Below are 16708 nucleotides of genomic sequence, written 5' to 3'. Positions count from 1 at the left end.
CTTTAGTACCGAATGTTTAGCGTCTTTGTTTTTGTCACGCATGGTTACGGGGTCAGTTCCCAATGAGAAAACAAAATTTTCGATGTTTACTCAGGATCCTGAGGAAGGTGAGAAATAATAGTGAACCTCGAAGACAATAATAATAATAATAATAATAAACTGATGAAATCCGATGTGGTGCGTACATATCATTCAATTTGAAGGCCTGTGACACGTTTATCCCTTCTTGAACTATAACGTGGAGAAATTTAGTTAGGTATTGTTGATGATGTAGGTGGAGTTGGTAGATAAAAGAGTATATTTAATGCCATGTCGTTGATTTGTTTCAGTAGGATGAAAGGTGTTCTGTGTATTCGTTGTTAGGTTTTCCGATTAAAATATATATTCCAAAGATATTAAGATAGGTTAAACGATAAATGTTACAAATTGGTATAATACTAAATAAAAATGGTTGTAAATTTGATATACAGCATGTCTATATGTTAGTTATACGAAAGTAACCGTTAATTATAAAGAAGTTGTGTTACTTAACAGAAGTACTTCTTCATACAGCGCTGAAATCAGCATATCGTGAAGGTTTATGTTGCACGTAGTTCATTAGTTTTGGACGTGTCACTGGGTGTGCGCGAGTCTGTAGGTCTGCATTAGTATTATATCATTCGTCGTGGAGTCTCACACGGACGAAAAGCGTGCACAGTATTGCTTGTTGTTTTATGAATCTCGATCGGCTACAACCGTTCAGAGAAATTTTAGGATACATTATTACAAAGAGCCATCCCGAGGACAAACTGTTATTGCATGGTACAGTCGTTATCAATACTGGTTGTGTAGCACGCAGAAAGGCGTGTAAAGGACGACCAAAGTTGAACATTCCTAAATTTGCAATATGAAAGGTACTGAATGAGCAGCTGAAGTTAAATCATGCAATTTGCAACTGTTGCATCTTTGCCTACAGTGAAAAAGAAGGTAGAGTAAATTTTGAGGAAATGCTGGACAGGTTTGAGACTAAAATTACTATAGTGATTTTCTGAACAGAATTGTGTTTAGTGACGAGGCCGTATTCCATATCAAGTAATTAAATATGTACGGAACTCACCAATTTAAATGTGTTTTGTACCTTAAGCGTGAACAAAATGTATAACCGTTTCTTCTTTTACTGAGTCCACTATCAATGACATATCAAACCTGGACATAATTGAGAATTATCTACTGCCACAATTAGTTAAGATATATATGTGCAGATTTCATTTTCCAGCAAGATGGGACATCTCTGTATTTTTATCATGAAGATAACACCTTTCTCAGTCACAAAGTGCTGACTTGGATTGGTCTGGTGGAATGGTTCGTGGGCACCTTGTTCGCTTTACCTGACCTCATGGATTTCTCTGTCTTTGATTATAAAGAGCGTAAGCTGGTATATAGAAATGACTGAAAGAACTATTAGCAATAACACACAAGGGAATCCCGAGAGGACAAAGATGCAATTTCAAGGTTATCAAAGCATCTTTTAATAACCAAACACTCGATCCTGGGTAGGAAAGATTTTTACTATGCTACCTCAAACATTGAAAGAAACATGATTGAAGCATAGTACATTTCCAAATCCACTAAATCCAAAACAACACCGATAAATGAAATTTGTGTTGAAGTTAGGATGGTATCATTACCAGTTGCATCATTAGCTTTAAAATTTTTGGTATGGATGTGGATGCAAAAATAGAATAATAGAATGATTTACAACTCTTCGATTTAAGTAAGTCGCCTTGTGAGTAAGGAGGATCACGATCCGCATAATAAAGAATCCATTTGCTGAAAAAACTGGAATATGTATTTAAAGAATGGGTTAAAAAAGGGTATTAATAAGCTTAGACAAGTCTTAAGACATATATGTATATATTGTTATATATAGTCAAGTAATAAATGTAAAGTAATAAGAATAGCGTACAGTATACTGGCAACGATAAGTGACCATGAGTACCGATAACATTTTGTAATAGTTGTTAAATTACTACCATTGACACACACACAAAGGTGAAGATTTTGTGGTGGAACAAAGGACTTAAGCCATTCTGTACCCCTGATAATGAGTGTAATAGTCGGAATACGGAAGGAAAATTGTCTGAGGAACATAAAAGTGGGTGAATAATCCGTTATAAATATACTAGCATCAATTACTCGCTTCGCTGGGTTAAATTAAGAAAAAATAGTAATATGTTTCGTTATTCAGTCACTTTTCACTATTACTAAACCGGTCTTTGATATCGGTCATTTTCGATCATTTTTATATATCCCCTCCCCCCCTCAGGTTGCGGGGCACGGCATCAGAAGTGTCATTGTTCATCTCAGCAACTCCGAAAAATATGAATTCGAAACTGATATTGGTAATTTCGATCATTTATATATATATATATATATATATATATATATATATATATATATATATCCCCTCCCCAAGTTGCGGGGCTGAATTTGGATTTAAACGAAACCAGAAGTGTCACTGTTCATCTCAGCGATCTGGAAATCTATAGATATGGCACGAATACCGGTCATTTTAGATAACTTTTGTATACCTCCCTCTTCCCCTCTTCCAAGCTGCGGGACTGAATTTGGATTTAAAACGGAATCAAAAGTGTCACCATTTCAGCGACCCCGAAAACTATAGACTCGACACTAATATTGATCATTTTCGATAATTTTTAAATGTCTCTCCCCCTCCTTTAAGTTACACCGTCAAAGTGATATGACGAAACCATTTCAGGTTCGAACCTCATTTAGGTTGAAAATTTGATCTGGTCGGGTGGTTCAAGAGTTATTAAGTTATATATATCCCCTCCCCTCTTCCCTAAGTTCTACCGTTAAAGTGATATGATAAAAACCACCCCGGGTCTGAACTTTATCTATGTTGAAAATTTGATTAAGATCAATTGGGTAGTTTAAGAGTAATAAAGTCACAAAAAAAGTCACTTTCATTTTTATTTTTTACATATATATGTATCTCCCCTTCCCCTACCCTATGTAGCACCGTAAAAGTGAAATAGCGAAAACATCCCAGGTTCAAACCTTATCTATGTTGAAAGTTTGATCGAGACCGGTCGGGTGGTTCAAGAGTTATTAACTCACGAACATAGTCACTTATATATATATATATATCCAGGCACGAACCTAATCTATGTTGAAAATTTGATCGAGATTGGTCGTTTGGTTCAAGAGATTAAGAGTCACAAACATAGTCACTTTCAATTTTACAGGGTGTCTCATAAGTCCCCTGACATAGGGTAACTCTGTTATTATCAGAGTTACAATAAAATGTAAGAGGAGAAACCGTCTCCAAATACGATGTTTTCAATCTAAAGTGAAGGATTTTTTAAAATCGGATGAGCCGTTTGGGCTGTGCACTCTTTATGCGCCCAATGTTAAAATGAAAATGCAACGTTGCTACTTACCTGGAGCTGGGGGTGAGAAGGACGGAACAAGAGAATGACAAATTTTGTAAGAGTATGGTGAATGAAGTTACTGTTTGAAATTGGAGCTGGCCATCGACACGTTAGCGTGAAAGATGGTAACTTAGTTTACTTATGTTGTGGGTCATGGCAACGTTCCATTTTTCATTTTATATTGGGCGCATAAAGAGTGTACAGCCCAAACAGCTCATCCTATTTAAAAAAATTCCTTCACTTTAGATTGAAAACATCGTATTTGGAGACGATTTTCCCTTTTACATTTTGTTTTAACTTTGATAATAACAGAGTTACCTTATGTCCGAGGACTTTTGAGACACCCTATATATATATATATATATATATATATATATAGTGTTCTTCGACCGACGTATTTTTAAATAAAGAACTCACTGGTGATGGAGAAAATGTATTGCTAAAAGTGCTTGGGATTGGATTTTAATTTCGATACATCAGGAGAATGTCAGATTTTTATTATAAGTATTTTAGCTGTTCTCAGAAAGGAGGTTTTGAGACCGATTGACAGGGAGGTACTGAACCAGTTCTCTACTTCAACGAATATGTGACCACTAAAATAGGTAGAACACAAAACTCAGAAGGCTGTGTGTGCGGAATAGATAGATAGGGTGTTAGTTTATGATAAACATGGAAATGATACTCATCAATCAAATTTAGAAACTGTGCAGAAGATAGGTGACTAGACAAACATGACGGTTTCTGAGGGGGAAGGATTACAAGGATTGCCTGTTACTTGCCGGGTTACAGCGTCGCTCTCTCTGTTCCAGAAACTAGCATGATGACGTCTCAAATCATCTCTCAAACTACCTGCAGAGATCAAGGTGTGGGAGTAATGGCAGAGTCAGTACTCAATCTCAGAATAACAGGATCAGGCTTCCTTTTGCACTACGGGCTCCTCAGCTTTTACTTCCCGTTGGTCGTGCTGTTCATGGACCAATGACAGAGTTCCCAAGCTTCCTCTGACTCTCAGACGGCTGGCTCGATATTGGACTCACTACCACAGAGGTACCACAAGCAGAATGACATGCGACTATCAGTAACAGCGTCAAACCATCGATCAGAAACAAATAACAGCCGCAAGGCAAATGACCACTTGATGAAAGCCTAAAAGATCCCTTGACTTTTGTGACCTGTGTATTTAAGAGACGATTCTGTGGGCGTCACAACGGCGTAGATCGGTCCTTCTAGAGGGTATCCTTTCTGGTAATGACAACCAGTCTGACTGTGGGGAAAATTTTGATTGGGATTAAGAAAGTGATGACTTATAGAAAATTAGTTGTTGTTGTTACTTTGACAGCACCTGGTTAGGAAAGGAAAGTTTCTGCAGACTATTATATTTCATTCGAGTCACATAAGCTTATGTAATGTAAATCCTCCGATTAAATGAAATGGCTTAAGTAAGTGATTAGATTTGATCTTCCTCTTTCGTTGTTTGGGACGATGTCCTGTCCGTTTCCTGGTTCGATACCAATCGGTTCCTTTACAATAGTAACCAGAAAATTAAAAAAATAAATAAATAAATAAAAAATAAAAATAAAAAACGCACTAATAAGTTCAACGAAAGCGCGTGTAGTGTATTTCTTTAGTGTGTGATTGTAGTGTCACTGTTTTCTGATAAAGTAATTTATATTCTAATATAGTAGTAATAGTAAATTAGAATATAAACTTAATATGATATAATAGAGTTTTTTGATTATTAAATTCCGTGTAGTTTATTTATTAACTTGGATGTATTTCATTTCAGGTACGGGATGCATTATAATTTCTCCGACAAGAGAGTTATCTATGCAGACGTTTGGAGTTCTGAAAGAATTAATGCAATACCACAATCATACATATGGTCTTATCATGGGAGGTGCCAACCGCCAGACAGAAGCTCAGAAACTGTCTAAAGGTAACTGCTTGCTTAGTAAATACTGTTTTATGTGCATACAGTATTTCTGTACGATACATCTTATAATACTATTAATGACTAAGTGGTAGAGCGCTCACTTGTCACGTGGCATCTGTGGTTCACAAGTACCGGGTGCGTAGGTTTTTTCAAGGTTCTCAGTTTCCTCCCACTTTCGTCATTCCACCATCATTATACATCTCAACATCACCATCGTAGACTCAGTGTATAATCGTGGGACGTTAAACTCACAAGAAGCTTCAGAGAGCTTCATTCCGAAGATAGTTGATTATGAGATACAAAATATGTCGTCATAGGTATTCTGCCATTATTGGCAGGTCTCTTGCCGCAACTGAAAATCTTCCATACTACATGATCTTCCGCTAACCTCGGTCTTCACGTACGAATTTTCTGTTTTGATATCTTCCATTAATTGTAGTCTCCTTCGACCCTTCCTGCCACCATACCCTCTAGCACGTCCCTTATGATACGTACAATTCCTTCTCAGCCAATGTCCCAACCAGTTTCTCTTCCTCTTCTCAGTAATATCTAAAATTGTTCTTTTCTTCCTCACCATCTTCAAGCTCTCTCATTCATTTTCCACTCGACCCAGCTAATTCCCTCTCCATTCTTGTCCGCACTCATATTTCAAAAGCTTCCAGTCGTTTTTCATCATTTTGCGTAATATCCATGTTTCTGACCTATACAGCACAATACTTCACGTGAAGCAAGTTTTTTTTCTCAACTCTTTATTCAAAGTCCCCCAGAATAGCATTTTCTTCTTCCTAAAGTCTTCTTTTACTATTCCTCTCATTGCTTTTATTTAACGTTCACAGTTGCAACTTCCCTCCCCCAATCCAACCAAAGTGGTACTCTCCTTCCTGAGCAAGGTTCATCTAAACCCGCACCTGAGAAATAGGAATACAACCAGGAATCAGAAACGGAAAAAGAGGCTACAGGCCGACCCTAGTGCAGATCATTACTTTAGGATGAGAGTATTGAACTTTATTTTAAAATAAAAACTAGTATTTTCTTTAACTGAAATCTAATAATACATTTATGATATTGATTCTATACACACTCAAACTTTTATTCAATCGAGTAATAATTTTTCTTGTTCAAATGGTGATATGTCAATACAATATATTGTGAAGGAATGGGAAGGAAGAATGAATGGGCCTCAAACGAAATAAATAAGAATCTAACATTAGGAAAATTGAAAACCAATAACACGTCATTTAACTAACTGAGTACCACTTACAGAGATTTTAAATAGCAAAAGGCAGAAAAAAAAAGCAATGCATTTTTCATGGCAAGTATCACACACACGCACACACTCCTCCATTCAAACAAGTCTACAAGCCAATCACAAAAACACCACAACATTGAACAATGGTATTGAAATAAAACAAATAGAAAAGAAGAAGAAACTGAAGCAAATACTAATATAAACCAAAAGGTAACACTTACCAAAGCTCACTCACTCAGGACATTCACTCTGTTCGACAAGTTCCCTAGTGCTTTCGCTTACTAACTAAACTCGGAAAAAAGCAAGTTTTACGAATCGCAAAATAACGTTACTATTTCCATACATAAACTAATTAAATAAACGAAATTATTCCAATGAAATTTTCTTCTTTCTTACTCGAAACGAATAACTGTTTGAAGCTTATATGGGCCATTCATCCTTCTACTCATTCGTCGATATACACTACCACCGTGATTAAACCAGAATGGCGGGAGCTGCCTTCTGCCTCTGCCAGTAGTGGTCTGTTTGAAAAAATATCACAAAAAATGTTTAATCTCAAAAATACCAAAAATTCATCAATTAGTTTTCTCTTAATCTTTTCTCTTTTGTAACTGTATGTTACTCAGTTCATATCATCATTAATAATGCTACCCAGTTATCGAAAACTAGTCACCTGTTCTATTTTCTGCCCTCCTACTTCTATGTTTGATACCGACCGCTTCGTTCCAATCACCGTGGCTTTTTTTTTTTAACATTTACTTTTATCCCCATATTCTTCACCAGGTCTTCCTCAAGTTTTCTAACATACAACGAAAATTAATATATCATCCCTTGCAGACGTGTATCATCTTTAGTTTAATACGCTAGTGAAAGTAAATAATTAAGCAATAATTAATAGAATGAAAACGTGAGAGGAAACGGTAGTGTTCCCGAGAAACTTCACAAACACGGTGTTATGTTCATTATAAACTGAGTGGCCAGGGATCTAACCAGTGTCACTTGCACAAATAAGGTGTTTCTTTCGCAGAAATAACTGAAGAAAAGTTAAAAATTTATTTGTATTCGCAGGACTGTCTGGCAGCTATGTTTGCCGAATGTAGAAAATGGAGTTGCCAGTTACATACTGTAATATGTTGCGGAGTTCGATTATTCATCTTTTTAAATTGCCAAAATCATAAGTGGCAACTTACCATGGACAATTTGTCTAGTTGTTGGGGACGCCTCAGTTGAAACATAAATAAGAAAAAGATGAAAATACTTTTTTTTTTTTTTTTTTGAAAATAACACTAATGCAGTTCGATTTCTAACTTTACTGAATAAGTTAGAAAATGTTGTTTTTTATTATTATTTTCGAATATTTTGAAGTTTTTTTATAATTGAGAACAGGATAAGCAAATTCTTTTATGTGTGTGTAGTTAGAGCAAAGTAACATCAGTTCAGGCTAAGAGTGGTAGTTGTACAGAAATCGCATTAATTATTATTATTAAGTATTCTACCTTTCAGCAGGTCCTGGGACGTTTTTCTTCAATTTTAGATTTGGGCCTGGAAATTTTTCTTCCACGTTTCTCGATCTTCAGCTTTCTCTTTTAACTCCCAATATTTTCTTGTTTTTCAAATCATCGATCAGCTTTGTTCTTCCTATTCCTCGCTTTTCTTCTATGGCGGTATGAAGAAGAACATTTCTTCGTAAGATGTGTCCAATCCAATTTGCCTTCCTACGAAAGATGCCAGTTAAATGCATTCTCTTATCTCCTATCCATTTTAAAACATCTTAGTTTGTTACTCTCTATCCATTTTATCTTCTCCATTTTCCTCCAACACCCACATTTAGAAGCTCTTTAAGTATTTCTTCTTTAACTTCCGTAATGTCCAAGTCCCTGAACCACACAGTTCGATGCTCCATTTATAGCACTTGACCAACTTCTTCGTAAGTCCAATATTCAGCCAGCTAGTTAAGAGTGATCTTTTCTTGTTCAATGCTTCTTTGGCTCTGCCTGTTCTTGATCTGATCTCTTGGTGCAGTATGAGTCTTTCGTCAAAATACTTCTCAAATATTTGAAATTATCACTCTCCTCAAGTTCTCTTTGTTCTACTCTGACCCATAAGGGCGTGTTTTCACGGGATATCCTCGTGATTTTCGAGTTTTCGATGTTGATTTCTATTCCATATAACTTCTCATCGCATTAATAGTATAAACAAAATAACTAGTGATACACTGCGTTGTAGAAGCGAGTATATATTTTTTAAAAGAATGTATATGTTTCTTTAAAAAAAAAAAAAAAGTGTGTTTGGATTCACTCCATTATTCGTTCCAATCCCAAAGCAGTAGAAAACTTCATAGAACATACACATTATACTATATATCATTATCACATTATATAGAATAATTTTTACGAAAGCTATCGTGAGACATATTTTTAAAACCATATGGGGGAGGGAAGTTAAATTCAGTCCTTCATTCTCTACTCATTCTAAACCTAAACACTCGGGATAATTGGAAAGCCTCAGAAACACATACATTTTATATTCCACCAAAATCGATATTTTTACCAGTTATCGTGATTTTTTTTTTTTTTTTTTTTTTTTTTTTTTTTTTTTTTGATTGGCAGGAGAGGGTCCTTTCTCATATTCTTCATTAATTTTAACTCCATGCAGTGGGAATCATTTGAAAGCTTCAAAATATGAGCCATATTGTTTAGAAACAAATAAGTTTGATGAAGGATATCAAAGAAAATTATTTTTTATCATTTTTAAATAAGAAAACCTCAAAGTTTGGAGTAACTTATTTACCCGCTTATCCGTGGGCGATTTCAACCGCAGCCAACGGGAACAGTCACTCGAAATAAAATATATACAACATTTTATCTAAGTCGTATAATTTTTATGTACATTATTTGCAAAATAGGTTGTATGCATATATTCAAATATGTTACATGAGTTGGATTTAACCTCCCTTTTACTTCCTTATTCTTCATAGATTGCAACCCAAAATAATAGACATATTTCAGAAGGTTTGGGAAATATACGTACCAGATTTCATTAAAATCGAAGAAAATTTACAAAAGTAGTTGTAGAACAAACAGGGTAGGCTCGTTTCAATACTTATGAAATCCCTATTACATGTACCTATTTCCTCAACTAAAGTACTAAAATGAGACCTTAAAGACTAATTAGCTACGGGGTCAATTCAAATGAAATCGACCAATTTCCAGGTCAAAGGTTGCTGACAGAATTTATTTATTTTTGAATTTTTTTAACCTAAGATTGTACCACATTTAAAGAGTTGAAAACGGGTATTCATTTATTTTTTAGCCGCGCAGGTTTGTTTGTGGCGGCCATTTTGTATAGGCGCCTAAGCGTATTTTGCACTTTCCAGAGGATTCCGTTTAAACGCTGTAACTTTTTAGGTTTTAAAGATTATGAGTTCAAACCGAAACCATATGAAAGATAATGGAATGGACAACATTCTGTGTTCTGTGCATATTGAGACATACTTTAGAACGTCAAGAAAAAAGCTCTGAACATTGAGGTTGGAAACCTAGAAATGACCATTTTAGAATGTACATTTTGAAACGAAATAAATACGACTCACATTCAATTCTGTGTCTACGTAGAGAATAGATAGTAAACAACGTCTCAAACAAGTTTCAGTTCTAAGAACCTTATACTTGATTTTTTGGAAATTTTTAAACTTTGCGAATTTTTGAAAATCGTGTATTTTCACCATCAAATATCTCAGGGAGAACAGAAGTGAAAAATCCCAAATTTGCACAAAATAGACGATAGTTGTGCAGTAACAAGTGAGTAAAATTGCATCACTGAGACTTGAGTAGTTTCTGAGTTATAAGTTGTTACAGTGATGTGTGAAATTCACGAGATTAAAAACTGAACAGATGTGTAGGTTTTGTCTTGATATAGCATTTCAGGCATACAATTTATCTATGTTTCATCAGAAGAAGTGCAGTCAAACAGCAAGAAATTCGAGACTTGCTACTTGTAAAAGAATTATTAATAGATTTGTACTCTGACGAAAACAAATCAGATGTTATGAATATTCACAATCAGATGAATTTACTGATTGCAGTACTTCAGTACTTCCAGAACATAGCATGTTGTCATTTGCACCTAATGATACCGTAGCCTGTATTTATGAGAAATGGTGGATTGGGGAATTGAAGACATCAATTAGTAAAATAACAATCTTTTTGATCACTTTTTCCATCCGCATGGCAAAAGAACCTCTTTTAAACTATGTACGGACAGGGCCGGATTTAGCATTTTGGCGCCCCTAGGCCCAATAAATTTTTCCGCCCCCTAGTCTGGTTAAAGTTACTTTCCTAAAAACCTTTATTAAAAAATTATATGAGGCCTATATGTTAATTGCTTAAACACCACTCTACGATGCAATTTTTTCATTCCAAGCTTTTTGAGGAATTTACTTGGTTTTGGGCTTAACAAAATACCGTTAATGTATTAACAAAAGATTGGTGAACTTTACCAACAATTATTTGTTCCAATGAACTTCAAAATCAGAATGCTTTATTATCCTGATTTTTTTAATCAATTCAAAAAATATGTTAAGTTATGGCTATTTATTTTTAATTTTTTTTTCTCTCGGCCGTGCGCCTCCTGGGAGCTTGCGCCCATAGGCCCGGGCCTACCGGGCCTATTGGGAAATCCGGCCCTGTGTACGGATGACAAAGTGTGGGTGCCAATCACTAAGGTTCGCCGAAAACTCACGCCCACAGAGCTTGCAAATCCTACAGGTCGTACTTTCAATATCAGTGCCAAACTCTGTACACAAATTAGTCAACTATTTACCTCACTGGTGTCTTAACAGCATCGCTATAGGTAGAAAAGAGATAACAGAGACTTTTGCTTTTTGTACACTTCCAAAATTGTAATTTCTAGGTTTCCAGCCTCAATGTTCAGAGCTTCTTTCTTCGACGTTCTGAAGCACATCTCAATGTGCATAGAACATAGAATATTGTCCATTCCATTATCTTTCATATGGTTTTGGTTTGAACTCATTATCTTTAAAACCTAAAAAGTTATAGTGTTTAACGGAATGCACTAAAAAGTTCAAAATGTGTTCAGGCGCTTATACAAAATGGCCGCTACGACAAAACCTGCGCGACTAAAAAATGAATGAATACCCGTTTTCAACTCCCTAAATGTGGTACAAACTTAGGTAAAAAATTAATAAAAAACTAAATTTTGTCAGCAACCGTCATTGGTCAATTTCATTTGGATTGCCTCTACGTCAAGACGTACGAGGCTTATTTTGTAATGAGGGACCGTTTTGAAATAAAACGAAAACATACAAAGGAAGAATTTTAATTACTTCTGCGCTTGTTCGTATGTATATTCAGCTACATCTCAGCGTAGTTTCCATAGTTGTTGAGACATTTGTCATAGTGATAGATGAGTTTCTGTAGACCATTATCAAGGAAATCTGCCACCAGCTTCAACCCTTGACGGTGATATTTTGGCTTCATCAGCGTTGTTAAATCGCTTCCCACCGAGGGATTGTCTTCAACAGTACAGTACGTGGAGCTCCTGGAAATAAATAGGACAGCGTTGATAGTGTCAAGCGATGTTTGGCTCTTTATCGCGTTCTCAGCGCCTATGAGTCTGTGATGATTGAAGAATGTCGTGATCATAGTTCGTCATGAACATTCATACGACCGGCCTAAAACAGACCTACGCACTTGCCTTCATTCATGACATTCTCGCCATGCATCTCACGTACTGGTAACTGGCGATAAATGTCTGCATTTTTACAGTTTCACGGTGATAAATGTGATCACTGATAGTCTCTCTCACCCTGTACCACTTTCATTGTGCAAATGACGTTTGGTTACGTGTAACTAACCCACAGGCGCAAAGTGCCAAGCACGCAGCGTTGCCAACGTAAATCCAAAACAATCCCTAATTGAAAAGTAAGCTACGTAGGATACCATACTCCAGACAATCATTCAGCATCTGTACGACTGCTTTCTTGTCCAGAACGTCTGCTCAGATAGTAACACGTGCTTTCAAGATTAGTACTGTGTGTTCTTTGAACACATTGTATAATATATTCGAAATGTCTGTAGCTCACCATGTTGGTTTTACTCACCATGTTGTTTTTCAGCCTGATAACAGTGATCCTGCATTTCAAGATAGTGTCCACTTTGGTCTTTTCTCGAAAGTACTGGTCCTGTAATACTTAAAATGATCCAAAAGTCAAATATTGTACAACCGTATATACCATGAAATCATTACAATTTACTAGTATCATCATTAGTATGTATAAATGTCTTTGCTGTTTTTTCTAGAATTTCTACTTCATGAGATTTTTGACGTGTAAAAAGCATATTACAAGATTTGAGAAATATGCCCCTGAACGCTTCTCAACTTCTTATCTGTTCTTTTTCTTTTCATTTATATCTCTGTCTGGTGAAATGTTTTAGGAGAAGCGATCATAGTGTACTTTTCTTGCGTTGTGATTATGTTTTCACTATTTTCTCGTAGGTAATTAATTTTCTATGTACATTTATACATTCTTTTTCAGGTATTAATATTCTTGTGGCCACACCTGGACGACTTCTTGATCATCTTCAAAATACGCCAGATTTCTTATACAAAAATCTACAGTGTTTGGTCATCGATGAGGCAGATCGAATACTAGAGGTTGGATTTGAAGAAGAGATGAAACAAATTATCAACCTACTTCCAAGTAAGTGCTGTCTCTGTCATTGCTGAGAATCACATATCAAAATTTTGCATCCGAATAATGAAATCAATGGAGACCAAAGGCTAAAATTGTAAAAATCGTATATTTTATTCATTGAAAAGGTTTGGTTCATTTACTAAATACTCAATCAAAATCTTCGTAGTAAAGGATCAATGTTAATACGAGGCGCGTTCGGAAAGTAACCTCCGATTGGTCACTCTGCGTGATGTAGTGGGGGCAGCGCTACCATCTTCGCACAGACGTACGCGGTAGATTAGTCTGCATCCAGCCGTGGTAGAGTGAAGGTTGTCTGATCACTAGTTCCACTTTTGTAGCGTCTCAAAATGTGTGCTGCAATAGAAAACCCCGTCAACTACGAGATGCGAGTTGTTATACGTTTCCTTACGGCAAAACAGTATTCGGCAGCAGCTATTCATCGGGAACTTGTGTCGTGTATGGACCAAGTGTGATGAGTGAAGGAGTTGTTCGTAAATGGGTTTGTCCATTTAAAAGTGGACGAATAAACATTCATGACGAAGAGAGGAGTGGCAGGCCATCAGTGGTCACTGATGAACACGTTCAGGAAAATTGATGGAAAAGTTCGTGAAAATCGACATTTCACAATCTCGGAGCTTTCCGATGAATTTACACAAATTTCCAGGACTGTGTTATATGATCTCAGCGCTTTCTGAAGATGAGGAGCTGAAAGATGCGGTCTCAGGCTGGCTCAAGGCACAATGCGGAAGTTTTTTATGCTGATGGAATTTCTAAGCTAGTGCAGAGATATAAGTACTTGAATGTTTATGAAAACTATTTTGAAAAATAGAGCAAAGAAGTAGTTTTCAGATAATAAATTATTCTTATTTACATCGGAGGTTACTTTCCGAATGGCCCTCGTATTTTTCTTCGCGTATTCAGTATGACAAGGCTAACAATTGCATGTGAGTAGAGCTAGTATGTTGATAGTAAATTTGTTTTATATTATAAGGATTTTTTTTTTTTTTTTTTAAGTCTGCGTGGGCAGATATAATGTACTTCACCGTAACTCATAAAGTAATCAGATAATTACTAATCCGACTCCGATGACCTCTCACAAATTTATGCCCCCATTACCGATCTCTTCTTGTCATGATTGTGTCTCGCTGGTTATATAAAAGTCTGTTTCATTGCTAGGAAGTGGTTTCGCTATGAAGACGTTTTCATAACCGTGTGTGCAGAGCTCTACAAAGTGTATTTTCTTCAACGAAGAACCACATGTACTTGTTTCATTAGTGAAACGTCGGAGATCTTTGCATATAAATATAATGTACTGTAAGTTTCCTAGCGTTGGCACACTGACAAAAAGCATATGCAGGATTTGATGAAAAAGGGACATAAAACAGAAACATTTGAAAAAATCGAGCCGTGTCCGTTTGTACACACATGTTCACCGATTATTCAAGTATGGATGATCGGAAAACTTACCAGTTGATAGGAATAAATTAAAGTGTTTCGCACACCTTGCTAACTTGTAATGTACTCTCTCTAGATAGAGCTCCAAGAATTGAAGCAGGTAGACAAAATTTTTGCGTATGTGATTCCTTGAAACAATTGTGAGTGAACTGTTAGATCTACTACTGTGTATTGTGACTGTGATGATTGGTTTATTTGTTAGATGATGTAAATTATTTGGTCTAGGAATTAATTCGTGCGGTTGGTACGCACACATTGAAGCTGTAGTACAAACACAAAATACATAAATACCTTAAGAAAAATATTGTCCATCGCTAGCCACCACTTTCGCCCATCTGTCAGGCAATGTACGGATTCCGTGGCGAAAGAAGTCCTCATCCTTGGAAGCGATCCAGTCAGAGACCCATGTTTCGATATCTTCTGAAGAAATAAACCGCTGTCCAATCAAATCGTTGTTCATGCAATCGAACAAGTAGTAGTCCGAAGGAGCAACGTCTGGTGAATACGGTGGGTGGGGTAAAACTTCCCATCCGACATTTTCTAAATAGGTTTTGACCGGTTTTGCGACATGTGGGCGAGCGTTATCATGTTGAACAATAAGTTTATCATGTCTGTTCTCCCATTCTGGTCGTGTTCTGGCCAGAGCTTGCTTCAAACGCATTAATTGTCGTCGATAACGTTCTCCATTCATAGTTTCACCCGGTTGCAGCAGTTCATAGTACACCACACCTTTCATATCCTACCATATGCACAGCATAACCTTTGCACAGTGAATATCTCGTTTTGGTTGTGATGGACCTGGTTCACCTGGTTTCACCCAGGCCTTTTTTCGTTTAGGGTTCTCGTAATGGATCCACTTCTCATCACCCGTAATAATTCGATGCAGAAACCCCTTTCTGCTCTGTCGTTGAAGCAGCAATTCGCAAATGGTTTTTCGTCTTTCAACGTCTCTGTCTTTCAATTCATGTGGAACCCAATGTGACATCTTTTGAATCATTCCCATGGCTTTCAAGCGTTTGGAGACTGTTGTTTGATCAACGCCTAATGCTGCTGCAAGTTGTTCCTGCGTTTGACACGAATCCTGCTCGAGCAATGCTGTCAATTCTTCGTCTTGAAATTTTTTTGGCTGTCCAGCTCGCTCTTGGTCTGCCAAGCCGAAATCACCACTTCTAAACCGTGCAAACCACTTCTGACACGTTCGCTCAGCTAGAGCATGGTCACCATACACTTCCACCAAAATACGATGACTTTCAGTCGCACTTTTCGGCATGTTAAAGTAATGCAGCAGGACACCCCGCAAAAACACTTTATCAGGCACAAATTGCGCCATGTTCACTTAACTACAAACTGGTGTTGTTGACGCTTTAATCCACTGCCCTATACTACGAACGATACGCGATGACAGGGGTTTGCAACACATGTGTGGATACACGGAACTGTGGGACGCTCCGTTCGTTGCGCCATCTCTTGTCCACCCGCACGAATTAATTCCTAGACCAAATATTACAACAAATATTCGTCAATAGATAGTCTCCATTGGATGGAGTTTGGTGATTGTAGGTCCTTTATTTTTTTGAATCCTGTGTATACGGACAGCTTTGAGGTATTCTGCACACAATAGGCACCCCATGAAGGCAAGTACATTGTCTTACAGCAGCATGGAGCAACCTGCCACATTTTTCTCAAGTTTGATGTATTCACAGGAGAACCACCTATGTTTATGACTGTCGCGACTGCAGGACCTATTTATTTGAGATTTTTGTCTGTGGAGCAGTTTTTAGGGAAATCGTATGCAAATAATCCACAAATTGGAAGAGAGAAAGAAAAATATTCGATTGACATTCGGAGAATTGACACTGGATTATTGCATCGTGTATATTACTATGTTGTTGCATGCAGATCACAATACCGTTACATTTCTG

At 36.8% G+C, this 16708-nt stretch overlaps 1 protein-coding gene across 2 annotated transcripts in view; it reads left to right on the top strand.

The window, feature by feature from the left end:
- Positions 1-16708, top strand: part of pit (probable ATP-dependent RNA helicase pitchoune) — an 87343-nt gene that overhangs the window by 14712 nt on the left and 55923 nt on the right. For both annotated transcript variants that reach the window (XM_081729159.1, XM_081729158.1), the window contains exons 5-6: positions 5221-5370; positions 13173-13337. In XM_081729159.1, the coding sequence (XP_081585285.1) occupies positions 5221-5370; positions 13173-13337 (315 nt within the window). The remainder of the gene's footprint in view (positions 1-5220; positions 5371-13172; positions 13338-16708) is intronic.

This window comes from Thermobia domestica, chromosome 10 (genome assembly GCF_964235325.1).
Source record: "Thermobia domestica chromosome 10, izTheDome1.hap1.1, whole genome shotgun sequence".
Taxonomy (NCBI): Eukaryota; Metazoa; Arthropoda; class Insecta; order Zygentoma; family Lepismatidae; genus Thermobia; species Thermobia domestica.
This window is presented reverse-complemented; position numbering and strand designations above follow the sequence as displayed.